At 41.2% G+C, this 15540-nt stretch overlaps 1 protein-coding gene across 1 annotated transcript in view; it reads left to right on the plus strand.

Annotated features, from left to right (window-relative positions):
- uvrag (UV radiation resistance associated gene) overlaps positions 1 to 12672 on the plus strand; it is a 114603-nt gene extending 101931 nt beyond the window's left edge. Inside the window, exon 15 of the mRNA XM_028031336.1 lies at positions 9539 to 12672. Within this exon, the coding sequence (XP_027887137.1) occupies positions 9539 to 10349 (811 nt within the window). The 3' untranslated portion in view covers positions 10350 to 12672. The remainder of the gene's footprint in view (positions 1 to 9538) is intronic.
- The last annotated feature ends 2868 nt before the right edge of the window (positions 12673 to 15540 follow it).

The raw sequence follows: 15540 nt of genomic DNA on the forward strand, positions 1-15540 counted from the left end.
TTTCTGTGATCGGAATATCTCTGAAATTCAGTCACCAGTTCATTTTATTTTTTATTCTGCCTAGCAATGAATTACTCTTACAACGTTTCCTCCCAAAGCATGCTAATCTAATTTATGTTTTCTTAAAGCAATCTACTACAGCCATGCAAAAACTGGATACCCATCTGCCTTAATAATATCTCTACTATCCTCCTGTTGCTTAAAAGTGTAAAATAAATTACCTACATCTTACAAATCATGTCCAGCTTCCTTCAGGCTACTAAAGTGCAATGTAGTAATTAATCTCCATGCAGCTAAGATTTATCACATTGTTCTCATGCAAAAAAACCCCCAGTCCTTCTCTTAGTGTCTCTTAGTGTACCGGTAATATTCCTTTCCTCCACAATTATCACTGCTCAGATCTCTGTGTGTCTTCTCCTGACCTGCAAGTAACCCCCAGTAAACCCAGGAGTTGGTATGAATCAGACTTCGGCCTATAAAAGACAAAGATGTCTTTGATCCTCCGATCTTCTCCAAGGGTCAGCAAAGGGGAAAATGTGTATTTCACACATTAATTGAATAATCTTTTGTTTTGAAAGAAAAGAAGCCATGAAGAGTCGGAGCTTCCAAATCAGTTCTCCATTACCGCACAGCCCTGCCCCCCGGCGTAATGGGAAATGGAAGGGCCCAAAGATACACGAGATGAAAGCATTGCTCCTAAAACCCTTAAGCTATGCATGTGTGTGTTTGTGTGAGTGTGAGTAGATGGAATATTTTAAACATGGAGGTTTGTGGTGTAACAGTACTTTAGCCACCAGATCCAGACTGCTGTAAAACTGTTACGCCAAGCAAACAGCTGACATATTCACAATTAAGCCAAAAATAATCCTGACGAATTTGGATTTATATTGATCTTCATTCAACAAAGAACTTTGCGTCCAATAGGAAATGGTACGGCCATTTCTGGTCGAATATATAGCCTGGTAAAAGCAACCATCCTCCACTGCGCAGAGAGAAGTTCCAAGCTAAGCGAGGCAGCTGTTGAGGTTAATTCAGTACTTGGAACATGGACTGAACGACTCGTTCATAAATTCTTCTGTTCGCTGATGGCTTGGCTGCTCCAAAAATGTTAACAACACTCCCAGTCAAAAGAAACATGGTGGTTAAAAAAAAAAAGATGAAAGCTAAATCTGAATAATTTTGGGCTTAACTGTTTCAGGAGGAGACTGTACACAGTGATGAATTATTCCCTTTCAGTATCTCACTTTTATAGTTGTCCGTTCTTTCCGTTAGCTTTAATCAACCTGAAGGTATGTGGCTAAATTGCCTGTTAGAGAAAAAGTGAATGTTACTGGAGTCCTATGTCCTCCTAAGTTATTCCATCTTCCTTCCGCCTTGCCTAAGCCTAACACCGACTGCAACATTGTCAGCAGAGTATGTTTGGACCATTACAATCTATTTTAATATTAGAAAAATGTTACTTTAGATTTTTGAGTGTTGAGTGAAGAATTTGGTGCAATGAGAAGTGAAAAGATCAGAATCACAAGAGAAACTCGACGGTTCAAAACAGTAACATCACGTGATCTCATGTTCACCGACCAGTGTTTTTAGACTTTCCTTAGTTTGTGGGATAAGTTGAGTTTCTCCTTTGACTTTGACAGATTCCACATTCAGTCACTTGCTAAGTATTTTCAAAGGTGCCTGACCTTTTCCAAACAGTTTCTATGGAGGGTTTCCCAGATGGTCCTGTGAAACAAACCATCTGGTGCATCACGTTAAGGCACAGATCTGCTTTTCCCACATTTAGTCCCTACATGGACAAATACCAGCGCTGTCCAAACCGCTCAGTGCCAGGATTTTTCTCGTTGGTATTCCGTCTGATGCAGCTCATTTAACACTTCTCCTTTCGTACCCAACTAGTGTTCAGCCAATATGCATATTTAAACATTTGAAAACTGTGTTGAAATTGATTTTATTGTCATGTTGGAGCAGCTGTGCTCCTGTGAGTTGGAGCATTGAAGTCTCCTTCATCTTAAACATATGGAAACTGTATTTCATCTGGTCTCAACCATATGTTTTACACAATCAAGTTACACTCTGTTGCCTGCTATGATATATGATTTTTTAAGGTATTCAAAGTTAGGAGAACTTTGACCTAATGAAATATGTACTCTCCACTGTACCGTCCCGTCTTACTCAAGTAGAAAATATCAATCACTCTCTTTTTTTGTTGTGTGTCTGAGTAAAAACACTGTCTGAAGAGCGTCCATTGTCCAGCTGACAGGATGAAATTCGATTACCACTCCAACATTTGTGTTTTACGCTTCAACCCCTCTGCTTTCTGTGTCTGAGGCTCTTATTGTGAAGAAAGAAAGGAAGTACTTAGTGCATTGCCCATTTTGTGTTGATAAAGGTCTTTCCACCATAAGTTTCTGAATGCTTTTTATCTAGAACTTAAAGCTTCAGTAATGTTTATTTAAAAAATTAATTATCTTACATGTTTGTTGAAACTGTCACTACGTCGTGACAGCATGGTATGAGACATATAATCTTTGAGATACACAATCTGCGCTCCTCTTCCTTCTCCCAGTGCTAACAACAAACAACCAATCAAATCAAGGAGCCATGTTCTCTGCACTCGCTGCTCACCAACCCCCTCTGATTGGTTGTTTTTGACTGTCGTATTTCTTCTGATGGCTGCAGCAGCACAGACAGGAGACGGAGATCTGTCTCATTTCATACCATCATGACGGGGGGATAGTTTTAAACATAGTTTTATAAAAGCTACATACTTTGAATTTTCTGAACCTTTAATTCATGTTTTTATATACATTACGACTGTTATTCCGACACCTGGACCGTTTATGTAGATTACGTATCCTGAAAATGAACAACGCTTTGTCCTCTAATAGTGCTGCTGTAATCTGTGGATACAGACCAACGCTCATTGGAGATCAGAATATGACTTTATACAGTAAAATCAAAGTAACACCGCTTTAGTCTCTGATTTTTCCATATGGGTTATGGTTTAAAATGTTTCGACTGCCACTGCAAACTGTGTAGAAATGTGTAATTAGCTTCACTGATCCCAACTCCTGGAAAGAAAGGAGAACTAAGCTATCTAAAGACATCATCTGTAACCATTACATAGCAGTTAATAAAGTCTGTGAGATGCCTTGTATGAACATTAACCAAACACATACATGTTGCAGCTATGTGTCTGCACAGCTCTATTCAAATGTCAGATCAGTATAAACGCTGCAAAATATTCAAACTAAGTCTGTTCACGTGAACGCTCTGTCACTGGGGGAAGTGGAAGATTGCATTTCCTTTTAATAATTTTGCTAAAACATATTGACAATGACAAAAATACTGTCAATTTTTGATAACACTGTGAAAATACTGATGCTATACACTGGTACGTGTCTGCTCTCCATTTCCTAGCTGTGCTAGACTAAATGGCCGATTCAGTTTATTTATTTACTTATTTTATCAATTTAAAGAGCATCTCCTTTTCAGAATCTGATCAATCTGGTTTGAATAACTCAACACTAGTTTGAGATTTATGGAATCTGTATTCTCTTGGTCAAAAAAACATTTTAATGCTTTTTTTGTTGGATTACCGTCTTAGAACTAGATAAGCAAAATACTAAATCTGATACTCTGAATAAGACATAACTTTTAACCTTTATGTGAAGTAATTAGGTTTAGCAATATTAAAAAAAATTTAATCACACTCTTTCAGTCTTCTTGTTGTAGATGTGAATGAAACACATCCTTCATTCAACCTGGAAAAAATTATTCAGAGAGTCTTGAAAAGAGTCAGACTCCCATGTCTCCAGGGGAAATGGTGCCTGTCCCACAGACCTCTCCTTTTTTTTCAGGAAAGATACTCTTTTAACACGCACCGTTGCACCATTTCCTTTCCATATAAACTCCAGCGGTTTGGTTTGGGGGGGTGAATAAATTCAGATACAGTATCTCGCTTTGGGACCATCTTATGAAATATGGATGAATAGAAAGACTAAATGGCAGCTGCAGGTAATTTTTCCCTTTTACTGTGACAGATGGTATAATCTGCTTCCTTTGCATCTGTGCCACCTTTTTCTTCTTTCCACGCATCCAAACAAGGATGAACCCATAAGGGAGAGAGGGAGCTGCTTCCAAATCAGGTTTGGAAACAGAGCCAACCCTGTATTTCTAAGTATTTCAGCATGCATCCTTTCTGCAGGGAGATTCCGTTTAACGCACCGAGACGAACACTGATAGTGAGCTGGGATCATCTTGAATCTTGTGCGCAAATCAAGTGAGACGGTTTTTGATGGAACGAGCTCAAAAGTTTGTTTTTGTTTCGTTTTTTTTAACTCTCCTCTGGCAAGTTTTTGACCTTATCTTTATACATTTCCAAACCGTGTTGCCTCACAAAACAGATAACCTGGCAAAAGAAAGAGACGCTAGCTGAAGACGAAAAGATCGGGCAGAACAGGATAAGAACCAGCGGAAAGATGGGGAATCTATTACCCCGAGGCAGACAGGGACGGTACCAGAAAACCGCTTTAATTGTGAAGATGCACAGTCTGCGAGATTAGAGCTTCAACATGCTCTGAATCCACCGAGAGTTTTCTGGAGGTTCGCGGCGTCCTCAGCTCACCATGTTTCCCTGAACGACGCTTTGTTTACACGGCAGAGGAAAGGTGCAGAGGCAGGCTGATTCAACACCGATAAATGTGGATAACTGCATATTGCACGGAGAAAAATAAAAAGCTGAAATATATATATTAAATAAGCAATTTGCAAGGTTCATTGAGCCTGACAGGTGGTTGTGCATTTTCTGTATTCCTAATAATGGCTGATTTAAAGGGTGAAACCAGGAATGTTTCTTTTTCTCTGTTATGGATCGCTGTGATGGTACATTAACTCTCTGGACACCAGGGTATACTATGGTAACATTACAATTTTCATTGCTTCACTAAACCAAGAGTTTAACTGCTCTCATGATAGTTTTTTACTCTTCTTTGTTGTGAGGAATGGTAGCTCTTTTAAAGCTCTGAAATGCTGTCCAAATCCAAAAAGCAGATGGTAGAATCGCAGCCCCCGATGTGCCGTGGTTATTCCCCATCTTCAAAGGCCTGACCGTCAGTAATCCTTGCCCTATTAAAGGAAAACCCCCAAACTAGCTTCCACCGCAGTGCAGATGAAATCATAACATGCTTTTTGTTGCAGTACTGCAGGGATATCACCAGGACACTTCAAAGCACCAAATCTTATCTGTTCTTGTTTGCTTTGGCCTCAGTGTTTGGCTCTTAGCGGGATTCAGAATGAACAGGGGATAATGCTGTGGAACCTGTCGAGGGCGGGTTGGCCGCCGGAACGGCTTGGAAATCTTGTTTCCTCTTGAAATGATGCCAGGTTTGACATCGGCAGGAAAGGAGGAGAGCAGGCTAGAAGGAATTAAGGCTATGCTTGCTTCAGTAGCTGCGTTTCTAGTGACCACATAATTGTGCAATTTAACATTTCAAAAAAAATATTTTTGACCATGTCGAGATTGATTTATTTCGCAAAACTGCAATGGAACCACTTTTTTGCATCACACGAGTCACATGATCAACAAACGTCGAAGACGACGACGAGAAGTAGTTGAATGATGATAGTGTTGCTCATGTGTGCTTTTGATCGCGTTTCTTATTTAATGGCAAAACCGCAATTGTGAAATTTTTATTTTTTTGGCATTATCTGAATATTGACAGTTTTGCAATGAAAACTGTCATCACTGGTGTGATGTTTTCTGTGATGAATTAGGCATAGGAATCATGTGGCCCATCTAATTATTGCTTCTACTAAATCAGCAGAACTTTTTTCCAGGGAGCTAGCGATATATGCATGATGATTTTGCATTGCTTCTTCAATTTCTTACAGATATAAAAGTTGCACAGAACATTTAACCTCCAAGTTCTGGTGTGCAGTTTTGGAACAATATTTCAATAAATCCTGCAGTCTTCCATAATACTGCTGAAGCGGGTCGAATCTTTTCTGTTTTCAATTTAGGCAAATTACAAAAGGATTGATTCAAGGGAGTGCTTGAATGTTTGATCATTTCTTTATGTAAAAAAAAATAAGTTATTGATCTACTTTCTGTCTCTAAAATCTAATATTCCCTCTTTAAAAAAATGTGTTTGACCTTCTGAGTTATTCATTTATCCAAGGAGATGCTTGTTTAAATAGTTCCTACTTGTAGAAAGGAAACGGTGATACTTGAACCGTCACACAGCAGACCAAGAATCACAGTTACCCGACTCTGAGGAACTGTTTGGCATTGTTCCGTGTTTCCATCTCTCCTAATCTGCACATACGCGGACTGTTATCCTGCACATGTAGCCTAATTAGCCACATTTGAACAAAACATGGCGTCCGGATAACTGTTGAACTGGTTTGGAACAGCAGATGTTATGGCTGGCCAGAGATCTGTCTGGCTCAGGTCTCTCGCAGACACACCCAGTCTTCTCACTTACTCATTCACCGCTTCTTAATTTGACACGTGAACTGAAAGGGAATAACGCAACACTGCACTACTATCAGTGTCCGGTTTTCATGTGAGCAAAAATGGCTCACTGCCCAAAGCGACACAGACCTCTGGGTGCCACGATCACGTTTTTGTGTCAGTTAAGACTTTTTGATTCTGTTTTTAAAGGGAAAATCATATTTTTTTTTTAGCTTTATGTCATTTTATAATGTTATTCCCTCATCAAAAACAAATCTGGAGTTTTATGTCAATGTTTTTGATTCTTTCATAAAAGGTTTGAGAAATCCTATAAGCTCCCATGACAACCATTCAGCTATGCAAAATGCTGGGGGGACCTAGCTCTGTCTTCGCGGACGCATAACACCGATATAAAAGTGGTTAAAGGGTCAATTAGGGGAGCGATGTTGTGATAACTTCCTGAAGGTGGAGTTTCAGAAAGAATATGAGTTTTTAAAGTGACAGATGCCAAATTTCAAGATGTTAAATCACAAAGTCAAATTTCTTTCAAGTCATATTTGATATATGCAGCATTTTTATAAGAACGGAAGGTAACATAGTTACTTGATAGTGCTGTGTAATGTCACTACGTGCCTGGAAAAAAAAAGAAGGACTTTGATTGTGTTAAACCATCTAAAGAAGTTATGAAACTGGATTTTACTCTTGTAATAATTTAGCACTGTTGCCTTGCAGCAAGAAGGTCCTGGGTTCGATTCCCAGCACGGTGTATTTCTGCATGGAGTTTGCATGTTCTCCCTGTTCACGTGTGGTTTCTCTCCGGGTACTCTTCTTCCCACAGTCCAAAATTGGTTAATTGGTCTCTCTAAATTCTCCCTAGGTGTGAGTGTGTGTGTGCATGGTTGTGTGTCCGGTCTGTCTCTGTGTTGCCCTGCAACAGACTGGCGACCTGTCCAGGGTGACCCCGCCTCTCACCCGGAACGTTAGCTGGAGATAAGCACCACCTGGGACAAGGGTGTTAGAAAATGGATGGATGGATGCTCAGAGAAAACTGTCTTGACACTTCTGCAGGAGCTAATATCTATGGTTATCTTTATTTCGGCTCTTAGAGGTTCAGCCAATCTGTGTTTTCCTTCGTTTTCCAATAAACAGAGTTTCAATATTTAGGGTGGTCTTTAGAGGGCTTAATATGGCTTGAATAAGAAGATTAGATGATTATTTTCAACACAAATCTTTTTACATTTTCTTTTCAGCCTTCGTGTTTTGTGTCTAGAGATGCTTAGAAACAACTCTATTTCCATTTTAACAATTTTTGCAGGAGCACTGAAGCCTCTCTTTGTAGGCGAATGATGTGCGCTATATGACGTGTTTTTGCTGAAATCCCAGTCCGCATATAGGGGAACCCTTTCACCAACTCTGGTGAACCTTTCTCAGCATGTTTATCTGTTTCCTTCCCATCAGTCAGCCATGCCTCGCTGTATCCTCACTCCGCACTGCAACCTTATTCTACGGATGGTTCTGATTTTACTGCAACATACCCACTTTGAAGTTGACTGGTTTCTCTTAACACGAGGCGAGCGTCTCCTGTCTTCGGCTGGACGTCCTGCCTGTGAACCCGGTCAGGACCACCTCAGCAGGGTGTCTGCCGGGGTCAGGCTCGGGGTCCGTTTGACAAGCCGTCATGTGCTTGGTAGTAAAAACGTCCGTCAGACGGCCGACCAGCCGATCCTGAAAGCGTGCGCTCTCGACGCCGATGTCTGCGAGCTACTCTTCCTCGATAAATGTCAGGTGACAGGAGACTTATCTGTTATGACAGGACGTCCAACTGAACAAGCAGAGACATGTCCTCAAGCCTTTTAACCAACACGTGTTCGTGTGTAATGTGGCATGGAGTCACATTGAAGGCAGCACTTAAGTAGACCAGAGAATTGTGCATGGCCTTGGCTATTAGAAGAGCCAGTGAGGCCCCCACTTAGATAGATTTATGACTCCAGTCTGGGGGATGGGCGGGGTGTCCCAGATCTCCAGCCTGTTATCTGTTTTGGAAGAAAATATCTGACATACTTTGGTGGACGCCTGCTGCGCTCTTCCAGTCAAGAGAACATGAGTGAAGCCTTAGAGGCTGCAAAAATGCTTTCTGAATGCTGTAAAGTGGAGTGATTTACAAAGAGCTGCAGCTGCCCCCTGGATTAGAAGCAAAGTAGCCGCGCTGCCGAGGTGCTGATAAGTATCGGCTCTCTCTGGAAACCTCACTTTTGTTCTGCCAGCTGGGTACCTTAATAAAACTTTCAGTGCCTTACGAAGGTATTCCTACCTGAAAAAAATTAAGCTCTTCCACTTCCTCCTAATGCTACTGTTGCGGTGTGAAGAAATGCTCAGCTCCCAGTCAGAAACAACCAATCAGAGCCAAGAGGTTTTATCCACCATCGGCGGTGGCCATGCAAACTAGCCTTAGCATTCTTGACAGGATCTGCTGTTGGTAGAGCCAGGGTAGGGTGTGAGCAGCATTTGCATGAATGATTGACAACGCAAAGACCCTCCCTCTGGCTCTGATTGGTTGTTTCTTAGTGGTGTATTTCTGCAGTTAGCACTGGGAGAAAGCAGAGGAGTTAAAAAAATTTTCTCAGATTATCTTTCTTATATTGTCGAGACATATTGATGATTTTAACAAAAATGTAAAATAAAAAACAAAATTTGTTTTATAAAAGTTATACTGCAGCTTTAAACACAAGCCAAAATACTGCAGCAAAAATAAAACAATATGCCATCAGCAACTCTTTATTGAAGCAGTGGGTTTAGCCATGCAAAAACACATAAAACCAATGTTATGAAAATATGTCGAAATTGTTCTATTTATAACTAACTTTTCTCTGCCCAGACACACACAGAATCTCCGACTTGCCGCAAAGTCAGGTCGACGTCAAAGTAGATGCTATTTAGGGGTGTTGGAGTAAAGGGGGCTGAATGTAGATACTTAAGTACTGAACTGCATATGGACTTTTCTACCATCCGTAGAAGCATTATGTCCATGGTTTTATCTTATTTTCTTGTTCATTACCATGTTTGTTTCTTTGCTCCTTACAGCGACCGACATCACGTCTCCAGCTCGATTCCAGTGCCCTCCAAGTCGCAGCTGGGTGTGTCCGCCGCCTCAGAAACGGGCTACCCTCACCACAACAGTTCTCCGGACCGAGGCCCGAGGAAGAGGGCGAGCTCGGAGGCCGAGGCACAGCTCAAGTACAAGCCAACGCCTTCCCCAAACAACAAGGCAGCCGCAGGGGAAGAGAGGCCTCCGGCTAACCTGACACCACCTTCACCGGCACCAAAACATGTGTCCTCGTCGCTTGATGCCAGCATGGCCTCACCTCACCTCAACACACATGCAGCGGCCAAGGAGGAGGAGGAGGGGGAGCAGGGTGGGCACACGGAGGTAGAGGAGAAAAATAAAACCGCTGGCATAGAGAGGGAAGCGGATAAACAGAAAGAATCCGAGGAGCGGCTGGCCAGCAGCGCAGGGGCATCCAGTTCCTCCGTAGTGCAGGAAGTTGGAGAGGAAACTGTTTCCAGTAACCATACAGGCGCAATGAACGGCTCCCTGGCAAAAGGTCAGGCGCCGTTAGGCCTCGTCCCGGAGCTGCACTGCTCCGTGGAGCAAGCTGAGGAGATCATGGGCACAGAAGCCACGGGGCTAGGGATGGGGTTGGGGCTAACAGAGGAGGCCCGGCTGGAAGACTACCACTGTGTTCCCGTGGATCACGCGGTAGCCGTTGAGTGCGACGAACAGGTGCTGGGTGAGCTGGACGTGGCAGGCTTTGAGGAGTTCAACAGGCGCATCTATGCACTAAACGAGAACATGTCCAGCTTCCGCCGGCCACGCAAGAACTCTGACAAATGAGATTTATGGAGTGGTGCGGGGTGGGGCAGAAGGCCAGAGGGAGTCTTGGTAAAACTTGCACATCGTCTGAACAGATACAAGGCAGGGAGATGAACTGAAAAGACTGGAGTGTGGTTCTGAGCAACAGTTGTTCTGGATGAACCGATTTGCACTTATTAATGACATTTCCCCCAGAAATCTTTCCAGTTAGAAAAGTCAAATGAAAGTCCTGGGACAGAAAGTGTTTTTGTTTTGATTCCAGCAGCTATACATCTTTAGAAAAATGGCCCGAAACGGCTCATCAGGTGTTTTAATTTACTAAGTTTGACATCAGTTTCTGAATTCAACAATTACGCGAGACATTACATGGGACCACTCAGGTGACATTTCCACTCATCTGGTTTTCCAATAGAGATGCACAGAGAAACAGAATCTAGTCATTGTCAGTTTGTTTGGCTCTGACAATTACAAACTTAACCCAAACTCTTCAGTGTGGAAGTTCCTGCTGTGAGAAGAAGATTAAAAGTTTGCTAGTTTAGTGTCATTGAGGTGTTTAAGATGAAGTCAGGAGAAGCAGATATAAGTTTTGAAAGAAATCTGAGTTTTCTATGACATGTTGGAGAATGTCAAAACAAATGCAAATATTTTAGGACACTTGAAATAAGACAAACCCAACATACGAGTAACTTTTTAGCAAGATATAAAAGCTTGTTTTAAGTAGTTCCTAAATATTGGTAATTAAAAAAATAAGTACTCTCTCCACTGGCACTAGTTCACTTCCACCAAGACATTTTCCAATGATATAAGTGAATTAATCTGCTGGTGGAAGTAGTCCTTTTTTCATCCATATTAATGAATTATTTACTTAAGACAAGCTCCTATATCTTGCTGAACAGTTACTTATTAGTTGGTTTTGATTTATTTTAAGTGTACCAACATATTTGCACTAGAAACTAGACCAAAAATACTTGGTAAAGACGTTGTGTTTTTGCAGTGCTGGGCTTGACTCAGGCTGCAAGAGAGAGAGAGAGCAAGACTTACAGCAGATAACAGGAAGGCTGAGTGTAAAGTACTACTTTCGGAACTCTCTCAGGTCAGGAATAAACCGAGTCATCCTAATGGTGTTTCAAATGTCAGCCCAGTGGGTTGGATGTCAGTAGAATGCTTTCTGTTATAGATCTGAATGTTATTAGCAAGGCAAGCCTTACAAAAACCTGAAATTGGAAATTGACCACAGTCGTCTTGTATCTTTACTGGCTATTATTAGCATCACAACCCTTTACAACTTCAGTTAAAAATCCATTTCCTACTGCAGTCCGAGAGCATCTTCAGCACATTGTCTTCAAATGTTTTGTCTTCATTCCCAGCTTACTGTCCCAGCACTTCCACCCCTGACGAACATGATAATTTCAGGGTGCATGTCACTGGATGTGTGCAGCAGGGAGCTTTTGGACTCTGATATAAGTGAGCGTCAGACAGTCATCAGCATGCAGACAGTCACACGTACGCAGTTAGGACGCTCCCACCAATGATCTTTGGGCACAGCAGGATTTTTGCCGTTCCACAGTGAGGTGGAAGCTGCGACTGGGCGGCCGGTTGCGGAGTCATCTCGCCGATCTCCGCCCGCCGACGGGACACTCACTCTGCACACACTCGGTTTTCCTTCAGGCTTTAAACGGGAATTTCACAGGTGGACGGTGGGACCTCACAGCCAATGGCAGGGAAACGGTGCAATTGATTCTTTCTTTCATCCACCTTTGTGTCTATTCCTTTGTTGTTGATTTATTTTACAAACTCTCTGATAAAGAATTCCATTCTCAACATCTGGTCCACTGATGTTTACATTCACATTCGGTTGATTAAATGTAATTCTGTGTTCTGGAATGTCCCTCTCAGGCTCCTGTCTAACTGTTTTTTTGAACAAAATCCTGTTGTCTGTGATTGAGTCCCGTGTCTCCCTGTTCCGAATGCTTTCCTGCACTGGTATTCAATTATTGCTTTATTTATGTCTCTACAAATATATGTGAAATGTAAACCGATGCATAGATTTATTTCCTGATAATATTGAATGTCGCACATGAATATTGTTATCCAATGTAGGGTGCCGGACTGAATAATCTGCCACGACAAAGATGGACCCGCCACCTTCAGCCCATGAAAAGTTTTAGATCCTGTAAGGTGGAGACTGTAAGATGTTGCATTGAGAGAGAAAAAGGAACAATGTTATATCATTTCCATAAACTGCTATACAGTTAAACAAATGTACATATTCTTTTGTATGGAGAATTCTTTTGGTTATTAAAGACTTTCAGTCCAACGGCATGGCTGTATTTGCCCCCCCCTTTACGAGTTGTCTGTCTGGTTTTGTAAAAGTGCGTGTGGATGGAGTTGCGATTCCTTAAATTAATGGCCACAAAACCTTGCCAGTCAAGCTCATGTAACAAATGTCAAAAAAAACACAATTTCACAGTTTTGGTGTTTGCATTAAATAAGTAGAGCAATTAAAATCACATGAGTAAGTTGGTTCATGCCATTGAAAACATGCCGCCGCGCCGTCATCGTCCATCTAATTCCTGTCGTCTTCGTGGCATCATGCTGTTGCTGATTGTGTGACGCCAAAAAAATGTTTCCATTCCACTTCTGCAAAATAAATATAACCTTGATATGGTCAAAAAAAACCACCTCATCCTAATGCCTAAACTTTTTTGAAATTGGCTCGTTTCCATTGAGCAAATTCATTTTCAAAATGTCAAATTGCGCAATTGTACACCGTGATCCAAATTATTATGCAAGTGATATTTTCTCAGATTTTCCTGAATGGTCAATGCAAATGATGGTCAGTATAATTTTCAAGTCATGAACTATTACAGTATAAATCAAATTTTACTGAACAAAGCTCCCCATGAGAACAGGATTTTTTTCAAAAATAAACTCAAAATGCACTGCTCCAAATTATGCACAGCAGATTTTCTAAACATTTTATGGATTATAAAGAACTGCAAACATGTACTAAAATCAAAAGCTATTTCAATCAAAAACATCTTAACAGAGCGAGTTACATGTTAACATAGGACTCCTTCTTTGACATCACCTGCACAATTCTTGCATCCATTGAACTTGTGAGTTTGTGGAAAGTTTCTGCTTGAATTTCTTTGCAGGATGTCAGAAAACCTTCCCAGAGCTGCTGTTTGGATATGAACTGCATTCCACCCTCAGATCTTCTGCTTGAGGAAACTCCAAAGGTTCTCAATAGGGTTGAGGTCAGAGGAGGATGGTGACCACACCATGAGTTTCTGCCCTTTTATGCCCATTCAGACATTAAAAGATCCGTCTCTAAAACGATCAGGATTCAAGATGGACCATGTCCAAAGAAGTAAAGGTAAATAAGGTTCAGATTAACCTTGCTTATTCTGACTGGGATGATGTGTGTTGGACAAAGTGTGCAAAAGGTTTGGGATTTAAAGTTGTAGGTATGTTTGGGCTGTTATGAAATTTTCAGGATATGATCAGGTATCCTGGTATTTATGCAAAAACTAGCACCAAACAGCTGATCTTTAATACATTTTATTGTGATGGACTTGCGACCTGTTCAGGGTTTACCCTGTCTCTATTTAATTATTTTAATTTTTTTTCTATTTTGCTTATCTAAAATGGGCAAATGTATTTTTTTTTTCTAGTGTTGCCTTTCAAAAAGAAAAAAATTATTGGTGCTACTCTCTGAAATTTCACATTTCCAAACAGCTGAATGTGTCTTCATTGAGCCAGTTGAGTTAAAGTTACATTTGAAACTGCTTTATGTGTGCACAACGTCTAACCTCTAATCAGAAATGTCACTTTACAACCAGCTCTTTCTCAACTAAAATTTTTCCTATGACTTTGATCGATGTGTTTATGGGAAGTTCAGCCTTATTTCATATTTCTCGTCATTTGGGAACCTATAAATGGTGATCAGATCTTTGGTGCAAACTAGCAGTCATCCACTGCTGGTCTGTCTAATTTGAAAACATCCTGTGTGAAAAATACGACGCGCTCGGTTGAAGGCTGGAACCATTTGCTTCTTACTTTTCCGTGCCTTAAAGTATTACAGTTGTCAAGCTTTTGGACTTAAGGAATACTTTAAACTCTTTCTCTCCCAGTTATTCCCATAGTGGCCATTTGCTTTGGTCTTTGCACTTTAGTCTGATATTTTTGTTCCATTTATCTAAATGAAAAAAAGTTGTTTTAGGACAGCACAGCAGGCTAACTCACCCAGCTTCCTCTTGCCTGGAGGCCGCTGTTCACCTTTATTAGCACATGGGAAATGACTAAGCTTACAGTGCAACCTGTTCTTGCTGTGAGCTCAGTTTCTAATGAAATGAGCCCTTCTGCTTTCCTTTACCTCATTACGCCCTTAACTGAATCAAACGCAACCCTTCTTGTTGTATTACTGTATTACTTTGTTGCCAGGGCTGCGGATAATGTTTCAATTTGTTCATGATAAGTACCGGAAAACGATCACTGAAAGTGTGTGAACCTTGCTGGCAGCTTGTAATTCTCATCTTGTGCAGCCAGATTGCTGTAATGTCATCTTCTAACAGTACCCTTAATCCCACTGCTAACTTAACTAAACCTTCTTCCTCTGGAGATAGTAAGATGGATGTTTTAGTCGTTCTTTGGAAAGAAGAACGAAGACACTGTCTGTCAAATTTCTCATGACACACAGCTGCCGATTCTGTAGTTTCTGTTTCAAGACTCGCATGAAGATGTTTCCTGATCCTCATCGTTATGTCGCTATGCTGGATGTCATCTCTCTCAGATGAGCCTCGCTGCTACCTGAAGGCCTCAAAGCTTCACTCTCTAAGGTCAGTTTTGTCTCCAAGCAGACAGAATAACCTATACGTTTTTTATTTGTTAAAACTGTCTCTACGTCCTGACAGTAACATATGAGACAGATAATATGTGAAAAAGAACCAAGCTCCTCTGCCCAGCTGCAGAAATACACAGATCTGATGGAATCAGCCAATCAGAGCCAGGAGGGAGGGTCTTAGCGCTGTCAATCACCCTCTTGTATGCAAGGTTTTGAGACATTTGTTTCCCTAGTGGCTTCATGTTTTACTTCATTATCATTTTTATTGACCAGTTTTTACTGACTCATGCTTATGTAAACACACAACATTATGGATCTGTGGTGCCGAACAGAGAGGTGGCGCATTAGGAGATGTTCACACCTCAC

This window comes from Xiphophorus couchianus, chromosome 11 (assembly GCF_001444195.1).
Source record: "Xiphophorus couchianus chromosome 11, X_couchianus-1.0, whole genome shotgun sequence".
Classification (NCBI taxonomy): domain Eukaryota; kingdom Metazoa; phylum Chordata; class Actinopteri; order Cyprinodontiformes; family Poeciliidae; genus Xiphophorus; species Xiphophorus couchianus.